At 40.5% G+C, this 24,302-nt stretch overlaps 2 protein-coding genes across 19 annotated transcripts in view; both read left to right on the top strand.

Moving 5' to 3' along the window:
* Window positions 1-7,212, top strand: part of USP33 (ubiquitin specific peptidase 33) — a 53,412-nt gene extending 46,200 nt beyond the window's left edge. For all 6 annotated transcript variants that reach the window (XM_070486637.1, XM_044749073.2, XM_070486640.1 and 3 more), the window contains 3 exons: window positions 4,412-4,514; window positions 5,571-5,639; window positions 6,024-7,212. In XM_070486637.1, coding sequence (XP_070342738.1) covers window positions 4,412-4,514; window positions 5,571-5,639; window positions 6,024-6,181 — 330 coding nt within the window. In that variant the 3' untranslated portion in view covers window positions 6,182-7,212. The remainder of the gene's footprint in view (window positions 1-4,411; window positions 4,515-5,570; window positions 5,640-6,023) is intronic.
* An 11,275-nt stretch (window positions 7,213-18,487) lies between these two features.
* Window positions 18,488-24,302, top strand: part of ZZZ3 (zinc finger ZZ-type containing 3) — a 117,803-nt gene continuing 111,988 nt past the window's right edge. For 2 of the 13 annotated variants that reach the window (XM_070486628.1, XM_070486622.1), the window contains exon 1: window positions 18,747-18,952. Coding sequence is in view for 2 of the 13 variants with exons in the window: in XM_070486632.1 (XP_070342733.1) it covers window positions 18,570-18,952 (383 nt within the window). In the remaining 11 variants the exon portion in view is untranslated. Of the gene's footprint in view, window positions 18,953-19,260; window positions 19,644-24,302 lie in introns of those variants that run through there. The other 11 variants (XM_070486631.1, XM_070486625.1, XM_070486627.1 and 8 more) reach the window with 8 other exon arrangements.

Here is a 24,302-nt window from a genome sequence, read left to right as displayed (position 1 = left end):
GTATCTAGCCACAAAGCAGAATCTTGAAGAGGCAAGGAACAGGAAGCATGGTCCTGCCTACACCTTGATTTTGGACTTGTGGTCTCCAGAACTTTGAGAGAACATCTGGTTTCAGCTACCAAGATTGTGGTTTGTTACAGCAGCCCTCTGAAACTGATGCAGTGGATATCATCTGGTTTTCAGACATAATCTTGCTCCTGTCGTGTAGCAGTCATTTTATTGCCCTTTATATAGCCAATACTGTAACCCCCTCTTTGCCTCTTGGTTCAGTGACATGAGGAACCCAAAATGACCAGAGGAGCGTCTCAACTTTCAGTCCAGTAAAACTATTGTTGTGTCCCTTTGGAAGCTAATAGCTCCAAACTAGTAGAGGCCAAAGTTGTGGTGATGAGAAGCAAAGCTTTTGTGTCAGTAGGTAGTGATAGATAAGTTCTTCTACTTCCTTTACCTGGTACCTAGCCTCGTGTATTCTGGTTATGGGGAAAACAGCACCATATATTGGTTTCTAGTTTGGAGCATATACCACATCATATATGGACAGTGCCAACCCCACAGAGTTTTGCCACCCAGGCACAAAAACTGAGTCCTCAATAGGACAGCAGCTTTTAGGTATGCCACATGGTAAGGTCAGTGAATCCTGTGGATATGAGCCCCTTTCTTCATTTATTTTGTGTAAAATGAGTTGCATAGTCAAAAGTAGCATGGAATATCATCTCAGCAAATGATACATTCAGTAAGACCAAGAATGGCGGTACTGGGAGAAACATTCTGAGTTAGGAAGGTAGACCCAAATCCAGTGTAAGTTCTAGGTATTTCTAAAGCATGTGTCATCAAAGGACTTATGTCCAGACTATATAAAGAATTCATAAAACTCAAGAAGACAAATATTCCAATTTAAAAGTAAGCAAAAGATTAAAATCTTTTTAATCTTTTAAAGATGTTATCTTTAAGATATGACTAATCACATGAAAAGATACAGTATCAGTAGTCGTTAGGAAAATGCAAATTAAAACTATGAGATACCGTTACACACTTCCTAGAATGGTTAAAATAAAGAGGGAGACAATATCAAATGCTGACAAGAATGCTGAGCAACTAGAATTCTCATGAACATCACTGATGGGAATGCAAAATTTTTGTTACATACCTAATGACAAACAGTTTAGCAGTTTCTTGTGGGTTAAACAAACGTGACTCAGCAATCTCACTCCTAGGTATTGACTCCAGAGAGAGGTGAAAACTAGGTTCACAAAAACCTGTACACAAATGTTTATAGCAGTATTGCTTGTAATTGTCCCAAACTGGAAATAATTGAAATGCCCATCAGCTGGCAAATGGATAAACAGAATGTGGTATATTTATACAATGGAATACTACTCAGCAATAAAAAAAAGATTGGATTACTGATGCATGCAACAGTTTCATTTATATGAAATGTCTAAAAAATGAAAAACTATAGAGACAAAGTAGATCAGTGGTTTTCTGGGACTGAGAGGAAGGGATTGATTGTGAACTGTTGCAAGGGAGCTTTTTGGGGTGTCAGCAGTGTTCTAAACTGGATTGTGGTGGTAGTTGCACAACTCTGACTTTACTGAAAATTACTGAAAACTACCATTGGGTGGGTTATACCTTAATAAAGCTATTTTTTTAAGTGCAAATCTATGATTATTCTATAATGTTAGGGTTTTTTGTCTTATTCCGCACCCCTCCCCCCCTTTTTGGGTAACAAAGCAATGTGTTAGTATAAAAAATAACACTGGAGTACAAAAATAGATGCCCATGGTGGACTGGAAATTAAGTCTAGTTTCTGAAAAATTGAAAAAGCAGATAAGATCAGATTAAGAAGCAAACCAGAGGCCAGAGGAAATGACTGCACAGGCTTCAAGCTTGGAAGTGGCGGATACCAGTAGTGACCTCAGCATTCGGCCCCTGCATTGTCCAAGGCAGCAAGCATGAAGTCGTCTGCTTGGATAGGGCAGTTAATGTGGACATTTGGGTCAGTTAAAGAAAGTATTATCTTAGATAGCTTTCAATATCCAGAAAGAATTGTGATTTCCTGAATTATTCCTTAAAATAAATATGACCAATGCTCGGGGAGATGCATAAGGACATTGTGTCCTAAACACAAAACAAAACTCAATAGATGGGTTGATTGAATGGCAGGATAAATGTTGCTGGAGAGCAAATTAGGTAGTGAAAGATCTAGCAAAGGGTTCCTCCTAAAATGAAGCACCAGGATAAACAGATGGAAAACAAAAGCTTCGACGTGTTGGATAGATAGAATCCCATGTTTTTTTAATAGGTATTTTAGGAAAGAAGAGAGGGGAAGAATTACTTTTAGAGCAATAGTTTAGAAAAATTTCCAAGAACTAAAGAAAAAACAGATGCCTTTAAATTAATGGGGTGATTGTACTTAACTAAATTTTTAAAAGCTCCCACCTTGACACATCAGGAAGAAAGACCCTAATGCCAAAGATAAAGAAAATCCTAAAAGTGTTCCAACCTGATAATGCTATGAATTAAATGAATTCTTCTGGCAGAATCAGTCTGACGTTACATTTCAGAAATCTTTGTCCTCAGGGGTAAGTTGTATATCGCAGAAGTCCTAACTTCAATTCTGTGCTTTCACAAATATGCCTTGATTTCTTTGTTAACCGTCAGAGACGGCCACAACGTTTTTGATTGCCTTTCATCCTTCTGTGGAAGCAGCTATCTTGTGTCCTATAAGGATCCTTAGCCTCAAAGATCTTGCATTTAATAAATAATATATTATATATTAAAAGGTGATGAGTTCTATAGAAAAGGAAAATATGTAACAGGATAAGAGGCATCCGGAGTATAGTAATGAGGGGAGGAGCTGGGTGCAATTTTAACCAGGATAATCAAGATGGGCCTCATTGAGAAGGTGACATTTAAGTAAACACTTGAAGGGGGTGAGGGAGATACTCAGATATCTGCAAAAAGAAATGTTAACCATGCAAGAGCTTTGAGGTAGAAATGTATCTGCTTGGTTCTGGGAATAACAAAGAGGTCTGTGTGACCAGAAGTAAAGAAATGAGGAAGAAAGTATTAGACGATGAAGGCAAGTCCTGGGGCCAGATCATGGAGGTAGTGCTGGACTGTTAGAATCTTTGGGGACAATAGCAGGGTTTTGATTATGGGAGAGACATTATCTGAACTTGGTTGTCTTTGTCCACAGGTAGTATGTACCATGGGCATTTAGTTACCCATAATGAAATATTTTGGGGAGTCTCACTGCCTTTTCACACTATTACAATTAGATAAATTTCAAATACCCTTCGTTTTCCTCAGGCTCTGTTGTCTATCCCTCTCTTTCTTTTTTTTTTTTTTTTTTTTTTAAAGATTGGCACTTAGGCTAACAACTGTTGCCAATCTTCCTTTTTTTTAAATTTAATTAAATTTTTTTTCTGCTTTATTTCCCAAACCCCCCCGATACATAGTTATATATCTTAGTTGCAGGTCCTTCTAGTTGTGGGATGTGGGACACCACCTCAACGTGGCCTGACGAGTGGTGCCATGTCCACGCCCAGGATCCGAACCCTGGGCCACCACAGTGGAGCGCGCAAACTTAACCACTCAGCCATGGAGCCAGCCCCTATCCCTCTCTTTCTATACCAGTTTTTCTATCAGTTGCGTTTCTTTAGTTGAAGGTGGTGGAAGCCAGATTGGCTAACTTAAGCAAAAAAGAAATTTATTGAAAAGAAAAACTAAATAACCAGACCTCCAGAAATTCAGGAACCAAGGTAGCCCTGTGTATATAGTAACAAAATTGACATTGGAATGACTCCATTCTAACCGTTAGGTCACTCCTCTGAAGATTTCCATTTCTAATAGACTTTTCGCCTGGTTTGAGTCATACTCCTTCTTAGGGCTTAGGACTAGGGGAGGAAGTGAACATCTTCAGGGAGTGTCCCACCACTGTTGAGAATTTATCCTGTACATATATGTATATTGTCTGTGAAATGACATGTGTGAGATCATTCGTGGCAGCATTGTGTTTGTAATAGCAGCATGTCCATCGATATTTTAAGGGAACAGAAGTAAGTTGTAGACCATGGATGTGGCATGTTTAAATAGGATTTACACATCAGGTCTTTAATAAATGTATGAAGTATTTATTGTTTTGAAGACTTTGCCTTGACCATCTCCCCTTATCCAGTCTTGTATGCCCCTTTTGTGTATACTTGCAAAATTTTGAGACATAACCTAGAATTGTTTATTAATAGGTGTTAGCACGTATTCTGGTATTAAGATAACTTACCGTCAATGTCCATCACATTCTTTGTGTATGAGGAATTGGCCATGTGAGATGCTAAAGTAGAATGGTTTTATTGCTCTGCTACAAAACAAGTTCTGGATGTGAGGTCATGGATATTTTTTTCCCCCATAGCTCAACAGAGCATTCCAAGAAGAGGACTCTCCAGCTACTTTCTATTGCATCAGTATGCAGTGGTTTAGAGAATGGGAAAGTTTTGTGAAGGGTAAAGATGGAGGTAAGTGATTAACTGAAAAATGAAATTCTTTGCAAATTTGTTTGTCTAACAAACATTTCTTGAGTATCTGTGTGCACTTGGGGTTCCATCAGTGAACAGTAGAGAAGAAGATCCCTGCCCTCAGGACATTCTAGTCTATATTTTGCGTGTTTTTAATTTTTTAACACCTATGTCGTGAATGATAGCATATTCATAGCAGGAACCAAGGAACTGACAAAATTAAGTCTGCTGTCTTAATATTGAAAAGTTAAAACCAATCCATCCAATAATAAGGTTGGTGAAATTATGGTTTATCCATTACAATGGATACTGTGTGGACTTTTAGAATAACTTATGTGATAGTATGTAATAATTTAAAAGTAAGATGTTCTTGATATGAAAAAGGTTGCAATACAGTATGCATACTTTGAACCTTTTGTATTAAAAAAGAATAAAGGCAAACATATGCAAAGGCAAAAAGACCACATAAATAAAACAGTTTGCCTGTGTTTCTGTAGTGGGATTGCGGTATTTTTTTTCTTCCTTGTGCCTTTCTTTTACGGCTTTTATAATGAATATGCACTTTATTTTTGTATTCAAGGGGAAAACAAAAAATCTTATTAGGTTTTTTTCTTTACTTTAAAAAAGGATATATTTTAGCATTTCATTTTGTAATGCTTTTATTTTTAGTTTAATGACAATCTGAAACAAATCAAGAAGTACATAATTTGTTTTAAATTACAAAGGAATTGTTCTTTTATAGCATTTAAAAGTGCATTTTAACTTGTAATCCCCAAATGGATAGTTAAGAAATCATTTCTCTTAGATTTTGGATGGCGGTGAGAGGGCCTCTCTCACCCTTCTTTCCTCGTTCTCTTTTGGGGGAACTGAGATCCAAAAAGGAAGAAGCTCAGGGCAAGACAGTTAAGAATTGACTAGAATAGTCTGGCTAAAAAATGACCAATCTGATTATATAGTTACATCCCTCAGTTATTTCAGGCACAGAAATATGAAAATCTTGGGTGCATTTCTTTGAAAAGTATGTGTTTTGATCATTTGTTTTTCCTTTTGACTTAGATCCTCCAGGTCCTATTGACAACACTAAAATTGCGGTCACTAAATGCGGCAATGTGATGCTCAGGCAAGGTAAGTTTGACTAATATTTAAGCCTTTACTTGTTAGTGATTTGTCACTCTTAATATATCATCACTAGCTGTCTATGCCACTTTTTTCCCCAGCTCAACGATGTAATTCATACATGAAGTAGGACAAATAGTGGAAAAGCTGCCAGTGTCTAATTTTTATCTGAGGAAAGGTTTGAAGCCTATTGATAGGAGCTAGGTAAGGGATCTCTAACTTTTTAAGACAGACCAGAAAATTACAGCTTATAACATTATGGACTGGTAGTCTGAAGATTCATGTTAACCAAAAGTTCTCGAGTATTGCTAGAAGATTCATGCTGGGAGCGCATTGTGAAAGCGTTTGCAATATGAATATGTAGGTTTGTAAATATTATTCATTTAATTTTAGGAGCAGATTCTGGTCAGATCTCTGAAGAAACATGGAATTTTCTACAGTCTATCTATGGTGGAGGGCCCGAAGTTATCCTGCGACCTCCAGTTGTTCATGTTGACCCTGATACACTACAAGCAGAAGAAAAAATTGAAGTAGAAACTCGGTCTTTGTAATTTTGAGGATATAGACAGTTCTAACGAGAAGTCATTTTCATTTCCCCTGACATACACACATGCAAAAAACATTCCTAAAAGCATGTTTATTTTCTTGATTTTTAATGTTTTCTCTCTTACTCTTTCTTACTGGGCATTATGGAAGAATGTGTTAAAATGTATAATATACTACAGGTTGGTATATTTAATGCTAGATAACTTCCCATAAGGTCTTTCAGTGTAATATTTTTGAAAGTGAGGGATAATTGTGATCATTTGGGAATCAGGTTATCTTTGATCTTTATACTACATGCAGATCCGTAGTCTCCTTTGTAGTTTTGTAAATACTTCTGCCTTGAAAATTTTTTCATTACTCTAAAGCACTGTAACTCTGACCAATCTTTTCAGTTCTTCAAAAACCTAATTTAATTATATAGTTTTGACATGGCTTCATATAATAAAGAGCCTATTTTAAATTGAGAGTCGTAGTCAGAAAAAGGTTAATTTCCTAAAGCTCAGGAAAGGTTAGGGTGTCACTTCTTTTGCACTGCAGCATATACACTAGCATATTAATATTTACAAGATGTCTTTTTGAATGTATCAAGGATGTTTTTAGTTTGAGTGGAATTTGTGTCAGCAGATATCAGTAACTTATTGCCTCTTATACTGGTAAAAACTTTAATTCCCATAAACCTAGATAGTATTCAGTAATATCAGTGAAAAACTTAGAGTTAGTTTTAGGGCACTTTTTATTTTGAGAGCATGAAGTATGCAATGTGTCAATAAGATTGTTGATAAAGCTGAAGCCACTTGCAAAATGATTTTTTTAATGAAATGCATAAAGTCTTTTTCAGTAACATAGTATGCACTGCTATTTGCTTGATTATGTGATGTCAAAAGTCTAACTAAATTCCAAATACAGAAGCAAACTGGATTACTTTGAGGATGTTGAATAGCATTCATGATGGCTTTGTTTTGGTTTGGGGCAGCTGCCACCAGCTAGAACAGTGTTGTTAAAATTAGTTCAATAAAAATTATTTAAAAATGTATAACTTGGATGTTGAGTTTATTTGATAGATATTAAGGGTGAAGGGTATAAAGTTTGTTAATATTGTCTTCCTGTTATTTCTTAATCTGAAGTATGCAAAATAAGTCATTTGGTGTAGTATTTAAAGTTTTGACGTTTGAAATGATGCACTTATTAATCAGCCATTAAGACCTATTTGAACTTTAAAAATATATTTATGGGGGCTGGCCCCGTGGCCGAGTGGTTAAGTTCGCACACTCCGCTGCAGGCGGCCCAGTGTTTCGTTGGTTCGAGTCCTGTGCACGGACATGGCACCGTTCATCGAGCCACGGTGGGGCAGTGTCCCACATGCCACAACTAGAAGGACCCACAACGAAGAATATACAACTATGTACCAGGGGGCTTTGGGGAGAAAAAGGAAAAAAAAAAAAAGAAAATATATATATTTATGGTTTTTAGTTTTCTTCTTCCTCATAATTATACTATGATCCTCTTCAAGGATCGAATGATATTGTTGATCTGTCTCTGCATCACCAGAGTTTAGTGTAATGCCTGGCATTTAGGAGATAATCAGAAAAGGTTTTTAATAGTGCTTGCCATTTATTGAATACTTAGGATGTTCCAGCTACTCTACTAAAGTGCTTTACTTACATTTAATCCTCATTACAACCCTGCGATTTAGGTCAAGTGGCTGGCCTAACATCATACAACAAAGAAGTGGCAGCTTTGGGACTCCAACTCAAGTCAGTGTAACTCCATACCAAAGCTCTTATTCACCATGATAGATTATCTTCTTTTGAAACAGATTATGTCACATTCATTAATAGCATCTGTCGTTGGGATATGTAATATGATAAAAAACACTAGTCTCCAAGAACTTATTTTTTTATATTATAATCATCAAAATACATAACAACATAGTAAAGTAGTAGCAGTCCCACAGACTCTCAGCTAAAGGTTGGCGCAAGTGTTGATGGGTGTGAAATAAAAGAAGTGGTTTCTCTGAAGACGGTTTGCTTGGAAACACTTAAGCTGAGAGACAGGAAAATTGCATCAAGGCATAGTGAGAGCCTACATGCGTTGAGTACATTGATCATAACATGAATGTATACTTTATGATTTTGGTTTTTAGTCAGTTTGCTTATATCCAAATCCTAGTAGCTGTATCACCTTCCAGCTATGATTTGGAATAGCACTTAAAGTTCTCTGATCTCCAGGTTTTTTCATCTGTTAAATGAGAATGTTGCAGGTTGGGTTTTCCAGGAAGCGGATGCTGAGGTGGAGTTAGGAATGCAAATGATTTGTTGGGGAGTAACATCAGTGAAAGAAAATGGGAGGGAGCAGGATTAACCAGGAGTTATCAGACGGTAATGCTGACCTAATGAAGTCTCTGATAGCCCCGTGGGGAGATCTGGAGCCAAGATTATCCATTAGGGGAGTCCTGCATGGGCAGAAATGGCTAGGCCCTAGTGCTGTCACCTTGTTCTGTCACTGACTGGTAGCTACCTAGAAAACAGTGTGACCATGGGCCCTGCCTGGTGGTACAGCAGTTAAGTTCACACGTTCCACTTTGGCGGCCCAGGGTTCGCCAGTTCAGATCCCTGATGTGGACCTAGCACCGCTTGTCAAGCCATGCTGTGGCAGGCATCCCACATATAAAGTAGGGGAAGATGGGCATGGATGTTAGCTCAGGGCCAGTCTTCCTCAGCAGAAAAAAAAAAGATTGGTGGCAGATGTTAGCTCAGCTAATCTTCCTCAAAAAAAAAAAAACCAACAAAAAACAATGTGACCTCAAATTGACACTGGAGGAACTAACAGCTAAATGTTATCAGCCAACCACATTGCTCTCAGCTGGGCAGTGAGTACCTCTTGAAGAGTGATTTGAAAATCTGCATGTCTGCCACACTTGATCATAGGATTATGATAATTATGTGTGTTATATACAAAGTAATATAATTTTCATGTGATGATGTAATCCCTTATTCTCTTTCTCCTTTTCAAAATGTGTAACTTTTAAGGACACATTATCTATGTAAGAGGCCTGCCAAAAATGTTTAATCTGAATCTAATCATGAAGGCACAAAATCAAGGTAATTTTTAAAAAAGGCACATCGTGTGAAACAACCGACCTGAACTCTTCAAAAAATTAGTGTTATGAAAGACAAAAATGGCTGAGAAAGATTAAGAGAACATGACAGCAAGATGTAATGTGTGATCCTTGATTGGATCCTGGATTGGAGGAAATGATTTATAAGGAGCAAATACTGGAATAATTGGGGAAATTTCAATATGGAGTATGTATCAGATAATAGTATTGTATCAGTGTTAAATTTCTTGAGTGTGATAACTACTGTAGTAATGTGAGAGAATGACCTTGGTAGGAAATACATGCTAAAGTTTTTAAGGTTGAAGTCATGCTTTATGAAACACACATATGCAAGAGAGCATATATATAGTGCACACGTGCGTGCAAATGTGGCAAGAATTAATAATTGGTGAGTCTAGGTGAGTGGTACAGAGGTTCATTCTATTCTTGGAACCTTTCTATACGTTTGAAATTTTTCGAAATAAAAAGTTGGGGGTGTAAAAACAATTGTTACCAACCCTACTCCCCAATTTAAAAAATTTTATCTCCCCTGATTCTCACAGTAACTTCATTGCTCAGAAAGGTGGTGATTTGTGTAAGATTACATATTCAGGTTAGTTACATAGTTAATTACCTAGTTACAGATTAGTACTCACATATCCTGAACTATCACTAAACTGCTTTCAGTTTTAAAATGTAGTTCAGGAAGGAATAGAATTTCAGAACCATTTAGAATCATTGAACTTAAAAAGAGAAGATGGGCAGAGTAACAATATCTATATCCTTTTACATGATAATTACAAAATATTTATTTTTGCCTCAGTTCAGCTCCCAGTGCTTAGTGACATCCTTAGCGATGCTGTGTCAGTTCCTTGAGATAGCGTAGTGCCACACTAGCTGTTCCAGACCTTGCCGTTCCCCTGGCTGCAGTCATTAACCTTACCCCTCTTTTGCTAGGACTGAGGAGGTATAAACTCTGTTGTCATCTTTTTCTTGCTACCTCTTAATATTTGGCATCTTCTCTCTTTCTAGATTAGAGGAAAAAAGTGGCTCTTCTCTTCCCTCTATGACTTCCTCTCCTCCCTGATGAATTCATTTTTTCAGAGTACTTTTCATGCCCTTTCACATCCCTCAGTACATTTTAAAATCAAGTATCCACCCCATAGACCTCAAACTTTCCCTCTTCACTAGCTCCTTCCCCTGCCTGTAAAGTTGCTACATTTTCCTTTACAGGGAAGGATAAGATGAGGGAAATGAATATTGCCTAGACCAATCTGCCATACCTGTTTCTTCACTTCTTTTTTATTGACAAATTTCATACTTGATTAGTCAACACTCTGCTTCCGCTTCAGTATTCCGTCTTTCCTTTTCAAATCTATCTGGCTTCTTTTTTTTTTTTTTTAAAGATGTTGACATTTTTTTTTAAAGATTTTATTTTTTTCCTTTCTCCCCAAAGCCCCCCAGTACATAGTTGTATATTCTTCGTTGTGGGTCCTTCTAGTTGTGGCATGTGGGATGCTGCCTCAGCGTGGTTTGATGAGCAGTGCCATGGCCGCGCCCAGGATTCGAACCAATGAAACACTGGGCCGCCTGCTGCGGAGCATGCGAACTTAACCACTCGGCCATGGGGCCAGCCCCTGTTTTGGTTGTTTTTTGAGAAAGATCAGCCCTGAGCTAACATCAGCTGCCAGTCCTCCTCTTTCTGCTGAGGAAGACTGGCCCTGAGCTAACACCTGTTGCCAGTCTTCCTCTTTTTGCTTGAGGAAGGTGGTTCCTAAGCTAACATCTGTGCCAATCTTTCCCTACTTTTTATATGGGACACTGCCACAGCATGGCTTGATGAGCAGTGTGTAGGTCCATACCCAGGATCCAAACCTGCAAACCCCAAGCCACCAAAGTAGAGCGCATGAACTTAACCACTGGGCCACTGGGCTGGCCCCAAGAAACTCTTTAGGGAAAATAAAACAGGCCATCGTTCAAAACTGTTTAAATAACACAACCACTACCATCACAACAAATGTTGGGTTCTTAGCAAATGTCAGATACCAGGCTAAACGTGTTTACAAACAAATGAATGTGCCCAAGTACATACAACAAGTAAGTGTCACAATTCAAACCTGGGTGTGTGTAATTCCAAAGCCCGTGGCTTCTCTCAGAAGTCACACATTTCCAATTAGAAAATCCAATGATTGTTTCTCAGTGACAACTATCTCCTGAAACTTCCCTCTTTAAACTTGAATGGTGCTGGCATTTGATCAATTTTTCCCACCTGCATTCTCTGCCTACTGTGTGTCTTCTCTTCTTTTTACCTCTCTTATTCTGGTTGTTGAATGACAAATCTCTGTCACTCTACCTTTGTAAATATGTACTGTATTCTTTTATTTAGAGAGCTCATTCACTCCCTTGCTTTCAACTATCACTTCTTTTAAAATGATTCTCAAATATATTTCACTACTCAATGTCTCTTCCAAACTCAAGATTATCAACGCTGCTAAATATATCTACTCACGTGTCAGTTACCTAAAACTCAATAATTTGAAAAGCAATATAAATATTCATTAGAAGTATGGGCTCCAGAGCTAGTGTCTCAGTTACTTTTGCTACAATAATGCTAACAACCACAAAAGCTCAGTGGTATACAAGAACATTTATTTATTTTACAAGTCTGTGGAGTTGGGCTAGGCAGGCCTTGGCTGATCTCAGGGGGCTCACTTGTGTATCTGCAGTCAGTTGCTGGCTGGCTAGGTCGGTCTTGTGAACTTGGCTGGGCTCACTCATTTGTCTTGGGTTAGGCTGAACCAGGATGACTTCTGCTGAGATGACTAGAGCAAATTGGCTCTTTCTTGTGTCCATCAGGCTAACCCAGGCATGTTCTCGTGGTTATTGCAGAGGAGCAAGTCATTTTCAAGTTTCCGCATGTGTCCTATCTGCTAATAATTTGTTGGCCAAAGCGACTTATATAGTGGAACTCAGAATCAAGAGAGGGGATAATCGATTCTACTTTTAATGAGAGGAACTGCAAAGTCACATGGCAGAGGATGTGGATACAGAGAGGTGTGAACAATTAAGGCCATTAATGTAATCAATCTACTTTAGGCAAATTGCTTGTATTGGAATACTGCCTCTGCCACTTAATAGCTGTGTGACCTTGGTAAGTTTTCTGATCTCAGTTTCCTCACCTGAAAAATGAGTACAAGTTTACAAGTTTACTTCCTTGGGTTGTCGTGAAACTAAATGCTTTAAAAGATAGAAAGTACATGGTAAATGCACAGTATCCCTCTTCCCCATTTTGGGTGCAGATAACGTGTCCTGCCAGATGCATAGTCCTGCAGTGCTTTTCACATGTCACCAATGGCACAAAGTCCAGGATCCCAGTCCATCCCCCTCAATGACTCTAAGTGCTAAGTAGATAATGACTTCCATAATTCATGTCTGAAGTGTGTACATTAAGCAAAATTATGGAGGCATAATTTTTATGACAGCAACTATTCAGGTGTAGATTTGTAACACAAGCTCTTTGGGTTTAAGTTCCTTCAATTCTCTCTCTCTTACCCATGTGAACTTCTGCTTCAGGACCAGTGGACACTGACGTGTGAGACTGTTCATGAATATAGAAGTAGATGTGGTTCTCCAACAGTAAATCATGATGCTGCCCAGGTTGAAGACTATCTTTTGTAGCATAACAAAGCACCTCAAAACTTACTGGCTTAAAATAAGGTTTTATTATTTTTCACAATTCTGTAGGTTGTTTGGTTGGTTCTTCTGCTCCATGTGGTGCTGTCTGGAGTCACTCACAGGGCTGCATTGAGCTGGCAGATAGGCTGTGCTGGAAGGTCCAAGAAGGCTTCTAACATCACTGGGGTCTTGGTGAGGCACTACATTTATTTCTATCAAGGCCTTTCTCTACATCTTCCAGGGCCTCTGCATGTAGCTTCTCTCTATGGAAGGGTATAGCCTGATCTTCCTTACTGCATGCAGCTGGGTTCCAAAAGGGTAAAAGAAAATACTCCAGGCTTCTAAAGGGTTAGGACTGGAATGGCACAGTGTCATTTCTGCCATCTTTTATTGGGAGGGAACTACATGAGGTCTTGAATACCAGGAGTCATAGTTCATCCAGAGATACCAACATAACTGTCTACCACATTTGACCAGCCTGGTTAAACAAAGAGAAGGAGGCAGCAGGGGCCACAGAATATTTGGTTGTCCCGTTTTTTTTTTTTTTTTTTGAGGAAGATTAGCCCTGAGCTAACATCTGCTGCCAATCCTCCTCTTTTTGCGGAGGAAGACTGGCCCTGAGCTAACATCCGTGCCATCTTCCTTTACTTTATATGTGGGATGCCTGCCACAGCCTGGCTTGCCAAGCGGTGCCATGTCCTCACCCGGGATCCGAACTGGCGAACCCTAGGCCGCTGAAGTGGAACGTGTTCACTAAACCATTGAGCCACCGGGCAGGCCCCTGCTTGTCCCACTTTTAGTGATACAAGGATTGGTCAGTGGGTTCGGATGGTGAGAGCTTAATCCTTCCATTGTACTGTTACTGGTCAACTTTTCAACTAATAGTTTTATCTACTGATGGTTGTTGCCTGAATCAATTATTTCATTACAGATTACAAAACGGTAATTTTTCTAATTCTAGCATTTCTTTTGAGGGACTTTTTCAAAATCTTCTTCACCCTGTAAATGAATTTTGGGAAAAGAAAGAAAAGTGGTTCTGGATCTGTGATGTGGTAAACGTTGAAACCAGTACTAACTTTGTGTTCTTGGGGTCAGCTGAAATCCAGGAGACTAGTATCTATGGACTGTATTAACTAAAGGAATGAAGGATCATCTGAAGAATGTATAATCCACTCATTCTTTCAAATATTTCTAAATCTTTCCTGTACTAAACCAGACTATAGGAGTTTCTTGCCTGGGCTATGCTGTTCACCTCTTCCAAGCCTACAGAATTGCCTTCAGCCTAGATTGAGAGATGTTGTAATAAAGAAAGAGTCCCATAGAATTAATTGTTGGATTTACTATAAGGATGCGGTTGAGGACACTGTTCATACAACACATGATCTTGTTTTGAGAAACCGTGGGGGAAATTTATCTTTGATCTCAGTCCTGGGAATAGCAACGCCTGCTCTGAGCAGCTGTTTTGTTATCCCATGGATGCTGAGACTGTCATACCTGATCTTGTTTTCCCTTGTTACAACACCTGCCCAAAGCTTAAAGCAAGTGTTCGGGACCTTAGAACATGTATTTTTGTGTCTTATTTTTCTTGCTTCTATCTTCCTTTTGCCTGAATTTTCCCATTTTAGTTGTTTTAAATTCTATTTTACCTATTATATTAATGTTTTGTAAGCCACATAGGTGTTTTTAGAAATAAGCAAGGCATAATTCTTTTAAACCTACCAAATATATTGGCCTTTTAAGTAGTTTACAACACTGTCTTCCCCACTAGGCACTAAGCACCAAAAGGATTTGTCTTCTTCGCTCCCACTGCTTAACACAGTGTGTGGCACAAAATAGATGTCTAGTGAATTTGTCTAACAAGTTAATGTTGATGACTCCATCTTTAAAATTTCCTCTTCTGGGACCAGCTAGGTGGTCTAGTGGTTAAGTCTGTGTGCTCCGCTTTGGTAGCCCAGGGTTTGCCGGTTCAGATCCTGGGCATGGACCTAGCTCTGCTTGTCAAGCCATGCTGTGGCAGCATCCCACATAAAATAGAGGAAGATTGGCACAGATGTTAGCTCAGGGCCAATCTTCCTCAAAAGAAAAAGAAATTTCCTCTTCCCTGGTTTTTGGCGTACCTTTCCATCCCGTGGGATACTCTTCTATCCCATGGGAGTCCCCTTCTATCTCATGGGGTACCCTTCTATCCCAGTTCTTTTACTGTTCTGACTCCTTGTTTCTCTTCCATAGTTGTCACTCCTTTTTTTCCTTGCCTCAAAATTTCAGATTTTCTCAGGGTTTTGTTCTTCAGTTTCAGCTCTTCTCACTCTTTGTGCTCTCCTTTGATAAGCTAATCTAAACCCTAGGTTCCAGTTGCTACTTGTATGTTAGAGACTCACAAATCTGTCCCTGCAGCTCAGACCTGGAGCCTGCATCCCAGACAGATAGACTCAGCTGACTCCTGGGCAGCTTCATTTGGATATATGAGTAACTTCAAATTCAGCATGCCCTAACCAAACACATCATTTTCCCCCTAACCCTGCTCCTACTTTAGTATTTCCTATGGTCATCACTGATACCTCCATCTCCCCTGTCACCCAAGCCAGGAATCCCAGACTCTCTTTTAACTTGTCTACAAATTCAATCAGCTACCCAAATCTTGGATATTCAGCCCCAAAATATCTGGGCACACATTTGGACACAAGGACCTTCATCAATCCAATCATTTATTAATATGAAAGTGGAACCACCCAAATAGAAAAATGGTCAAATTATATAACCATCTCTTGGAGTTTTTAAAGAATATTTAATGACATGGAAAATATCTTATGATCCAAAGAGAGAAATTAGGTACATTATTTCATATTAGATTTTATATATATCCATAGAAAAAGTAGTGGCTTCTTTCTGGTAGTAGTAAGTCATCATAGTGGTAGTAAATAAATAAGTAGGTAGTATTAAGTTCCATCCTTGTAGGGGCCTTTGCATCAACTCTTCCCTCTGTGTGGAGTGTTTTTCCCACCCTTTACTTGACTAACTCCTAAATGCGTATTCATACTTTGAGTCTCACTCAGCCTGAATGTGACTTCCTCAGGAAGGCATCCCTTTTCCTTTTATTTAAAGACCTTAGAATATGTACTTTTGGGCATATGGACATATTCTCACAGTGCCTTGCACTTTTCATTCATGGTATGTAGTTTGAATTTACTACATACAGTATTTATGTGATTATTTCTTGAATGTCAATCTCCCTCTCTAGACTACAAGCTCTGTAAGAGTTGAGTCTTTGTCTGTTTTGTTCACTACTGTATCTCCAGCACCTTCGACAGCTCCTGGCATATTTGTTGCAAGAATGAATGAATGCACTACATCAATGGTTTCCTGACCCTGTGCTGAGGCAGTGCCTCGCCATGGTAAGGGACTGAGGGTGGTGTCAGTGGGTGCCCAATCCATTCCCAGGTCATCTTTTGAGTCAAGTATTGGATTCTGGCATAAGATCACATTTGTAAAAAGGAATGTCAGTGCTTCAGAAAATATTGACAGACCTCTGAATTAGATGATCTTGGAGTCTCTTCCATCTTCAATATTCTGTGATCCTAGGTGAAAATAACAAAGGCCATATATGAACATATCCTAATTAGGGAGTGGCCTTTGCCAGTGAGATTGGCAGTGGTTCCTTTTTCCAAAAGCAAGGAAGCTCCTCTTTCCCTTTCTTAGATAACTGAAGATCTGAGGGGCTCTTATTCCTTTCGACTCAGCTAGGATCTACTCCCAGACCTAGAGTTTTCTCTCCTCGGCTACCTTCTTACCATCACTGAACTAGTCCTTTCCCCTCACCACTTTAGTGCTTGCTCCAAAGACCCTAGAGTCCAGCCACTAGGGGCTTCTTGTAGTTCCCCTCTCATGTTCCCAGACACTCTCATTAATGCAGTTCCCTCAGCCGAGAATGGTCTTTTTTTTCCACTTTGGAAAGTCATGCTGTAACTCAAATGCAAACCCTTGTAAAAAGCTTTTCTCAAACCCTCCTCTGTTCCCAATATTTTATTATATCTCTATATAGAACTTCCTACAGTTCAAACTTGGGCAACTTACTGAACGCTCTAAGCCTATGTTCTCATCAGAAAAATGTGAAGAGTGTAACAGGTTATGTCCCCCAGAAAGCAGACTCTTACATGACTAGTGTGCAGATTTATTAGGGAATGCTCTTGGGGTCATCACTTGTGAGAGGGAATGGAAGAAGAACTGGGCAGAGGGAGAAGTCGGGCTGTGATGCAGTCTTACTGGGGTCCTCAGCTGAGGCAGGTTGTTCTGGAGATGGGATGACCAATCAGAATTGTTCCAAGTTGAGGTGAGAGGGCGGGGCCTTCCAACAATCCTTAGATACTATTAACAGCCCTGCATTCATCAGTCATTGGATGTGGCCTCCTTGGGAAGGGGTGTGACATTGGGCAATGCTGGAAGGGAGTTGACAGCTGATGGCTGTCTGTCTTTATGGTTATTATAAATAAAACTTGGCTCTATAAGCATATAGAGCAAGGTAGGGAAACACTGTTTTATTTTTGCATCTCTAATCCTAGTGGAGGGCCTGGAATCAATGAGGTTCAATAAAGGCTTGTTGATGTGTTAATATATAAATATACCTGTCACCCTTTCTCTGAAGCAGATGTTATTTTGAGTTGAACTCTCGACTAAAACAAATACAAAAAGCCATTTCAGCCATCTAATAACTTTTATTAGCAAAATTAAAGGAGGCACATATATCCATTTGCCTGAAAAAAAGTTCCAAAGACAACGAAAGCAAAAACAATGAAGCAGTATTTGACAACCGCAGAAGAGCTCCAGTTAAAATGGCTACTGCGACTGGATTTTATTTTTTGGAAGAGAATCTTCAAATTATAGACAGGGAAGGAGATTTAGCTCCGTGTTTCCACAGCTCATATGGTGAGGTTGTGAACGGAACTATCAACCCAAAGGAAGTACTTACCTCCATCAGTGTGTGTTGGGCTTTCTCTTCCCACATACTCAATCTAGTTCATTGATATGTTTTAAGAGAGTATTTATTAAACACTGCTTTGTGCCAGACACAGGTCTGGGGCTACCGCAATGAGCAAAGGTTACAAAGCCCCTGCCTTCAAGGATCTCACATTCTTGATTCTTGGTGGCAGGGGACAGACAAATAAAATCTGGAAGTGATGATAACTGTCACGAAGAAATATAAGCAGGTAGAGGGTAAGAGCGGTGGTGCAAGTGTGCTCTTTTGGATAGAGAGGTCTGCCAAGATACCGACCTTTGAGAAGGGACCTGAAATACGCAAAGAACACGGATGAGTTAAAAGAAATCTGGAAGAAGTGTTTCAGCTAGAAGAAACAGCAAGCGCCAAGTCCTGAAGTGGATTGAGCCTGCGTGTTGTAGGAACAGTCAGCAGGCCAGAGGGGGCCGTACGATTGGAGATGAGGTGGGCAGGAGCATATATAACTTACACATACCGATATTTTCCTAGCCTGAGACCACACTGCTAAGGGAGCTAGGGTGTAGAAATCGCTCAAGAGACCACAAAGGGCACGATGAAGCGCATTTCCAACAGCGGAGCTGCAAGGACGCCTTTCCTCCATGGGTAGGGCCAAGGTAGACTACCGCAGGGGATGGACTGGGTCCTGCCCTACGAAGACCCACGCTCGCCCAGGGCCGGAGGCGGAGCCCGGGGCCAGCCGGCGGGCCTCCCCGGGCCGCCGGCGCTGCACGCGCCGCAGTTACCAGCAGGCGGTGCAGTGAGCGCGCCTGCAGCCGCCGCCGCCGCCGCCCGCCGGGCCCAGCGAGGAGGAGAAAGGAGGGGACCGGAAGGAGCCGCTGGTGCTGCGGGAAGTGGCAGGAGCGGGAGGCGGGGACCCACCTGGAAGCGCCGCGGCGCCGCTGTCGAGCTTCCTGCGGCGGCGGCCACCGCAGCAAGTGCCGTGGCGGGGGCGGAGAGCGGCCACGGCGACGGCCTGTTCCCGAGTGGCCCGCAGCGGCCGGCCCCGCGCGAAAGGTGAGCGGGCGCTCGCGGCACGTGGTGGGGCCCCGACGCGGGGGAGGGAGAATGGAAGAGGAGGGAACGTGGGGGCCGATCGGCTCTGGGACTCGGCTTTGGAGCCGAGGACTGGGAGAGGGTAGGTTGGAGGCGGCGGCAACGGCGGCGACGGCAAAGTCCCCACGTGGGGCGGGGGTGCGCGCGCACGTGTGCGCGGGCGGAAGGGGGGGCGGGGAAGGCTGTTGGGAGGGCGACGGGCGCGCGCCCGCTCAGTAGTGGCCCACGTGACGAGCACGCCGAGCATCTGCTTCCACGTGACAGGCAGGGAGGCTGGCCGAGGCAGGGAGGCTGGCCGAGGCAGGGGGATGCTGTGTCTGTGTAGGATAACAGTGGTCGGCGGAGGTTTTAGGGTTCTTTGCCGCTTTTCTTCTCGAGTAGGGGAAGTCGGATGAGAAATATTAGGGGGAAAAGACTTGCTGCTCTTTCTCTGTTATACACGTTCTCCAGTCCGTTAATGAAGCACTTTTTAAGTTCCGAAATACTGATTTCTCTGCACCGCCATGTTGGTTCGAGACGAAACTCGCGAGATGCTAGAGGGTTTGTATCGCGAGAGCGCTCGATTCTCGCGGGACCTTGTTGGCAGAGCGGTTGTCCTGGATGGCGGAGCCTTGGGTTCCGGGGGCCTGGGACCCGCAACTCTTTCTACCAGGCAAGTTGTTAGGGAGGGGCCGGGGGCGAGTGCCTCTTGGTGCCGGGAGACGTGCTGTGTCAGCTTCGTCTAGTCTTGAAGGGATACGTTGACCCCATTGAGGCGGCACGGTCCTCCTCCCCACCCCCCTGCGGGCGCTCGGCCACCTGCAGAAGCCTCCGTCAGGGCTCCCGCTCCCCCGCGCGGGGATAGTTCCACCCCGGCCCGCTCGCTGGGAGTCCCGAGCCGGCTGGCGCGCACGCGACCGTCCCGCTGGATGCCGTTCCTCTCACTAACAAACGTTCTTGTCAGTTTTCCCCCTTGTTGCCATTTTCTAAAGAATTCCAGACCTGTTAACTGTTCTGTCGCTGTGTCGGCAGCGGTACCTTTCTCCGCTGGCGGTTCTCAGACGCTCCAAGCAGGGCGCCCTCCGCTTCTCCTCGGGGCATCGTGTGCTCCCGTTTATTTGGTCATTGATAACTTCCTCATCACTCTAACGTACTTTGTATTTACAGTAACTTTTGGCAGTATTTGGAGGGATCGCTTCTATCTGTGACAGTACCTGATGTCAGGATAAAATCGTGCTTTTAATCTTTTTGTACTACTCATACTTTTTCTACTAACTCATACTTATCGATAAAATTTTGATTACTCCTGTGTTAGGAGGTTGCCATCTTTGATGTTCAGGGATGGTTGTTTTAGGTTACATATTTAAGGTAAGAGTGGAATGTTTTAAGTCAAATTTTTAATTAAAAGCAAACTTCTCTTCATCAACTTTGGTATCAAAGTTTGAGTTCAGTTTTTCCTGAAATGAGTTTGACATGAAATTAGTTTTTCTCCAGATCTCCAATATCTTATCCAAAATTAGCTTACAGTATACTTTTTTCATATTCTTGAGCAGTCCTTGGATTTATTTAGTCTTCGTAGTGGGGCGTTAATTACAAAACTAATCAGATAAGTAGGTAATCCATTCATAATTTGTTTTCTTTTTTAAACTACTAAAGTGTTGTTTGCCTCTACAGTTAATACAGAAAAGCGTAAAGAGTGAAATGCTCCCTCTTACACTCTGTCTACCCAGTTGCCTTCCTCGGTCTTACATCTCTTTACCCACTCTTAGCGGTAGCTGTGTTTTTCTCCAGGTATTTTCCATGGTTTTTTTTTTTTTTTTTTTTAAATGAAGAAGAGGAAGTGGAGGGGTGTTGTCTTTAGACTGTCACATTAGCAATCAGTAAAATTTTTTCTACTCAGTTAAATTTTTATTTAGTGATATATGCCTATGGTGTTGACTCATATGTATGCTGCTTTCTGTTTGTACAGACTTTTTGGTAGTATAGTTTTGTGAGTAGTAGCAGCATTTGCGCTAGAGATTTAGTATGCTGGTAGCTTTGCACAAAAATAAAGTCCATGTAAAATAGGATTTAAAGAAATGTTTTGACACTTGTTTTAGTTTTATGTTCAATATTTGTGTTATATATTTACCCTTATATTCATATGTTTATATTTTGTAATAGTTATGTATTCTAAACTGTAACCCAAGTATGTGTATAGGAGTTTTCCAGAAGCTTTTTTTTTTTGTTTTGGTGAGGAAGATTGGCCCTGAGCTAACATCTGTTGCCAGTCTTCCTCTTTTTGCTTGAGGAAGGTTGTCACTGAACTAACCTCGGTACCAATCTTCCTCTATTTTATGTGGGATGCTGCCGCAGCGTGGCTTGATGAGCAGTGTATAGGTCCGTGCCCAGGATCTGAACCTGTGAACCCCGGGCCCCCAAAGTGGAGCACACAAACTTAACTGCTATGCCACCAGGCCAGCCCCTTTCCAGAAGTTTTGAAAGTTAACGGCTCAATTAAAGTAATAGTTCTGACCATGCAATTCAGTGAGTTTAACTGGAGAGTGGCAGATACATTAATTAATGCAAGCAGATGTACATGTTGTACTCAAAAATTGCTAAGCAGCATTTTGTGATCGTTTCTTGTGTTTTTTCCCCACTCACCTACCAGCAATATTATCAGACCTATCACATAAAAAAAATAATGTCCACTCTTCTTGGGCATTGTGGTTTTCTACTGTAATAGTTCAACTAGGAATGTTGGGGAACAAAAGTGAGTGTCGAGAGGTGCGATATGAGAAAGAGGAAAAAGGAGACATGGGGGTGTAATAGGTTAATGTTGAAATGGAGTTGGAGAAAGTGTGTAGAAAAGAGAAGATGGCTGAAGGTTGACGGAGCTGTGGGCCAAGAATAGGCAGGCACCTGATGGTTGACCAGAATCGAGAATCAGTATTGGAGGCATTTTTTTCCTCTTAAATAAATTTTTTAGACAATTTTCAGTCCAACCCCAAATTTCTTGATAGATAGCACCTGTCATAAAAAGTTGGCTACTGAAGTTGATATTTAATTGAAACTTTGTGAATTCTTAGGTAAAGCTCTCTTAAGTAACATTTGTTGTTTACATTTTATTATTTTTAGAAGTAGGAAATTGTGAAAATGACAATGGATTCAAAGGTAACAGTTCTATAATGGTCTGTGCAAAGGTATCTACACAGTTTTGCTTGGTAATTGGGCTTTTGGTAGTTCACGTTCACATCTGATCCTTGCAGCAATACATGTTTCTTATTCTTACAATTTTTGTTTTTTTCCTGAGGAAGATTTTCCCTGAGCTAACATCTGTACCAGTCTTCCTCTTTTGTGTTATGTGGGTCGCTGCCACAGCATGGCCGCTGCTGAGGAACCTGGGAACCTACCCCAGGCTGCTGAAGTGGAGCACACTGAACCTAACCAGTAGGCCATGGGGCTGGCCCACAAGTTTGTTATATAAACCGTTTTTGGTAGCAGATCATGGGAATCGCCAGTCTTTTACAGACACTGAATTGCCTGAGGTACTGGGTAGAAATTTACTCAGAAAATCTAATGAAATGTATCTTACATGATTTGAGCTTGCGTGAGTAAAATGTAAATAACCAAGAAGTTATTTTCCTTCTTCTTATTTATTACTGTCATAGAAGTGATCTATGAGAGCTAATGAGCTTCAGTGATAAGAGGAATTTGATAACAGTGGTATGATAATATAATATGATTTGTTCTCACTTGGGTTTTTTCATTAAGATCTGATACAATGCTGATGTCCATAGACCTGTAACTTTGTAAACGGTACAGTGTAATACCTATGTTACATATTAATTATATCAAGAATATGTTTTATTTTTTACATCTTCTTGAACCAATGTCCAAGAGAGATTACAGTAAGTTATATGACCAGAAATATCAGTGAAGGTATGTTACAGGTGCTTTCAAAAAAATCTGTCTAGTTTCACATGAAAATTCAGTCTGGATTTAACTACAAGGAATATTTGCTGGGAGACATTTTGATTTTTAAAGTAATATTGAATATGGATGTGATATACACTTTGGTGCAAGTTTCTGTAGTTAATACTCTGATAACCACTGTAATTATACTTTAAAAAACAATATCAGTAAATATTTCCCAAAGTCCTGAGTCTTCTAAAACCATGGAATTATGGACTTTGGTATTTTATTTGAACTTGTCCTTCTTGCCTCTTTTTGTTTTTTTCTTTTCAGCTGTTCTTTCTCATACATTTAGGTAATTTTTGTCTTGTCAGAAACAAGTGAGTTGAGTAACTTTCCCTGAGGAGACTTTCAAACTATTTGGTTATTATTATTTTGGGGGAACTCCAGTATATTAATGTTACAGTCAGTAATTCATCGAACGTTTTTTGAGTGCTAACGATCTCAGCCATTTCAAACAGCAGAGATCTTGAGCCTTCCAAATAACTAACCAAGTATAATAAGCCTGTAGTCTTTTTTTTTTTTTTTCCCTTTTTCTTCCAAAGCCCCCTGGTACATAGTTGTACATTTTCAGTTGTGGGTCCTTCTAGTTGTGGCATGTGGGACGCTGCCTCAGCATGGCTTGACTAGCAGTACCATGTCTGCGCCTGGGATCCGAACCGGTGAAACCCTGGGCCACCGCAGCAGAGCGTGCGAACTTAACCACTCGGCCATGCGTCTGGCCCTAAGCCTATGGTCTTTATTCAGAAACTATTAATTGGAGTATAAACTTTAGGGTTTGCAGCACCAGTAGAGTTGGTTATCTGATTTTTTTAGCTACAGATTATAATCCTCAGGGTTGGCCATTGGAGTTAGGCACACTGACAGCTGAGGTGTCATCTTATTTCAAGCGAAAAGGAAGAAGAGCTGTTTAAAAGTAGATGGAACTACGGAAGAATAGTGTTTTAAGGGCGTTACATAGAGACATACAGTCCTATAATCATTAACTTCTGAGGGAATCATAATATTTGTAGAGCAGTATATTACATGGTGTGTCACAATGATGACCTTCATAAGTGAACTTTTAGTCTACGTACTGTATTTAAGGAAGTAAGAAATTGACATCTTTTTAAAAGATTGTTACAAGGGTAACTTTTCAAATCTTTCTTAATTAATGTGTTTCAGTTTTTTAGAAAATTTGCTTATAGAACTCATCCGATGATACCAAATAAAAATAGTGCTCTGTGTATGGAATTTCCTTTGTTCTATTTTACTGCTTTTATCTGTTTACTTATTTCCTTATTTAATATTTCAAGAGATTGCCTCCCAAATAAGGCTCTAGTACATTTAATATTTGATATTTGTAATAAATAACCAGTTGTCTAAAGACTAGCGCCTT

The sequence above is a fragment of the Equus asinus genome, chromosome 16 (genome assembly GCF_041296235.1).
Source record: "Equus asinus isolate D_3611 breed Donkey chromosome 16, EquAss-T2T_v2, whole genome shotgun sequence".
Classification (NCBI taxonomy): domain Eukaryota; kingdom Metazoa; phylum Chordata; class Mammalia; order Perissodactyla; family Equidae; genus Equus; species Equus asinus.
The sequence above is the reverse complement of the archived record's forward strand: the minus strand, read 5'-3'. Positions and strand labels throughout refer to the sequence as shown.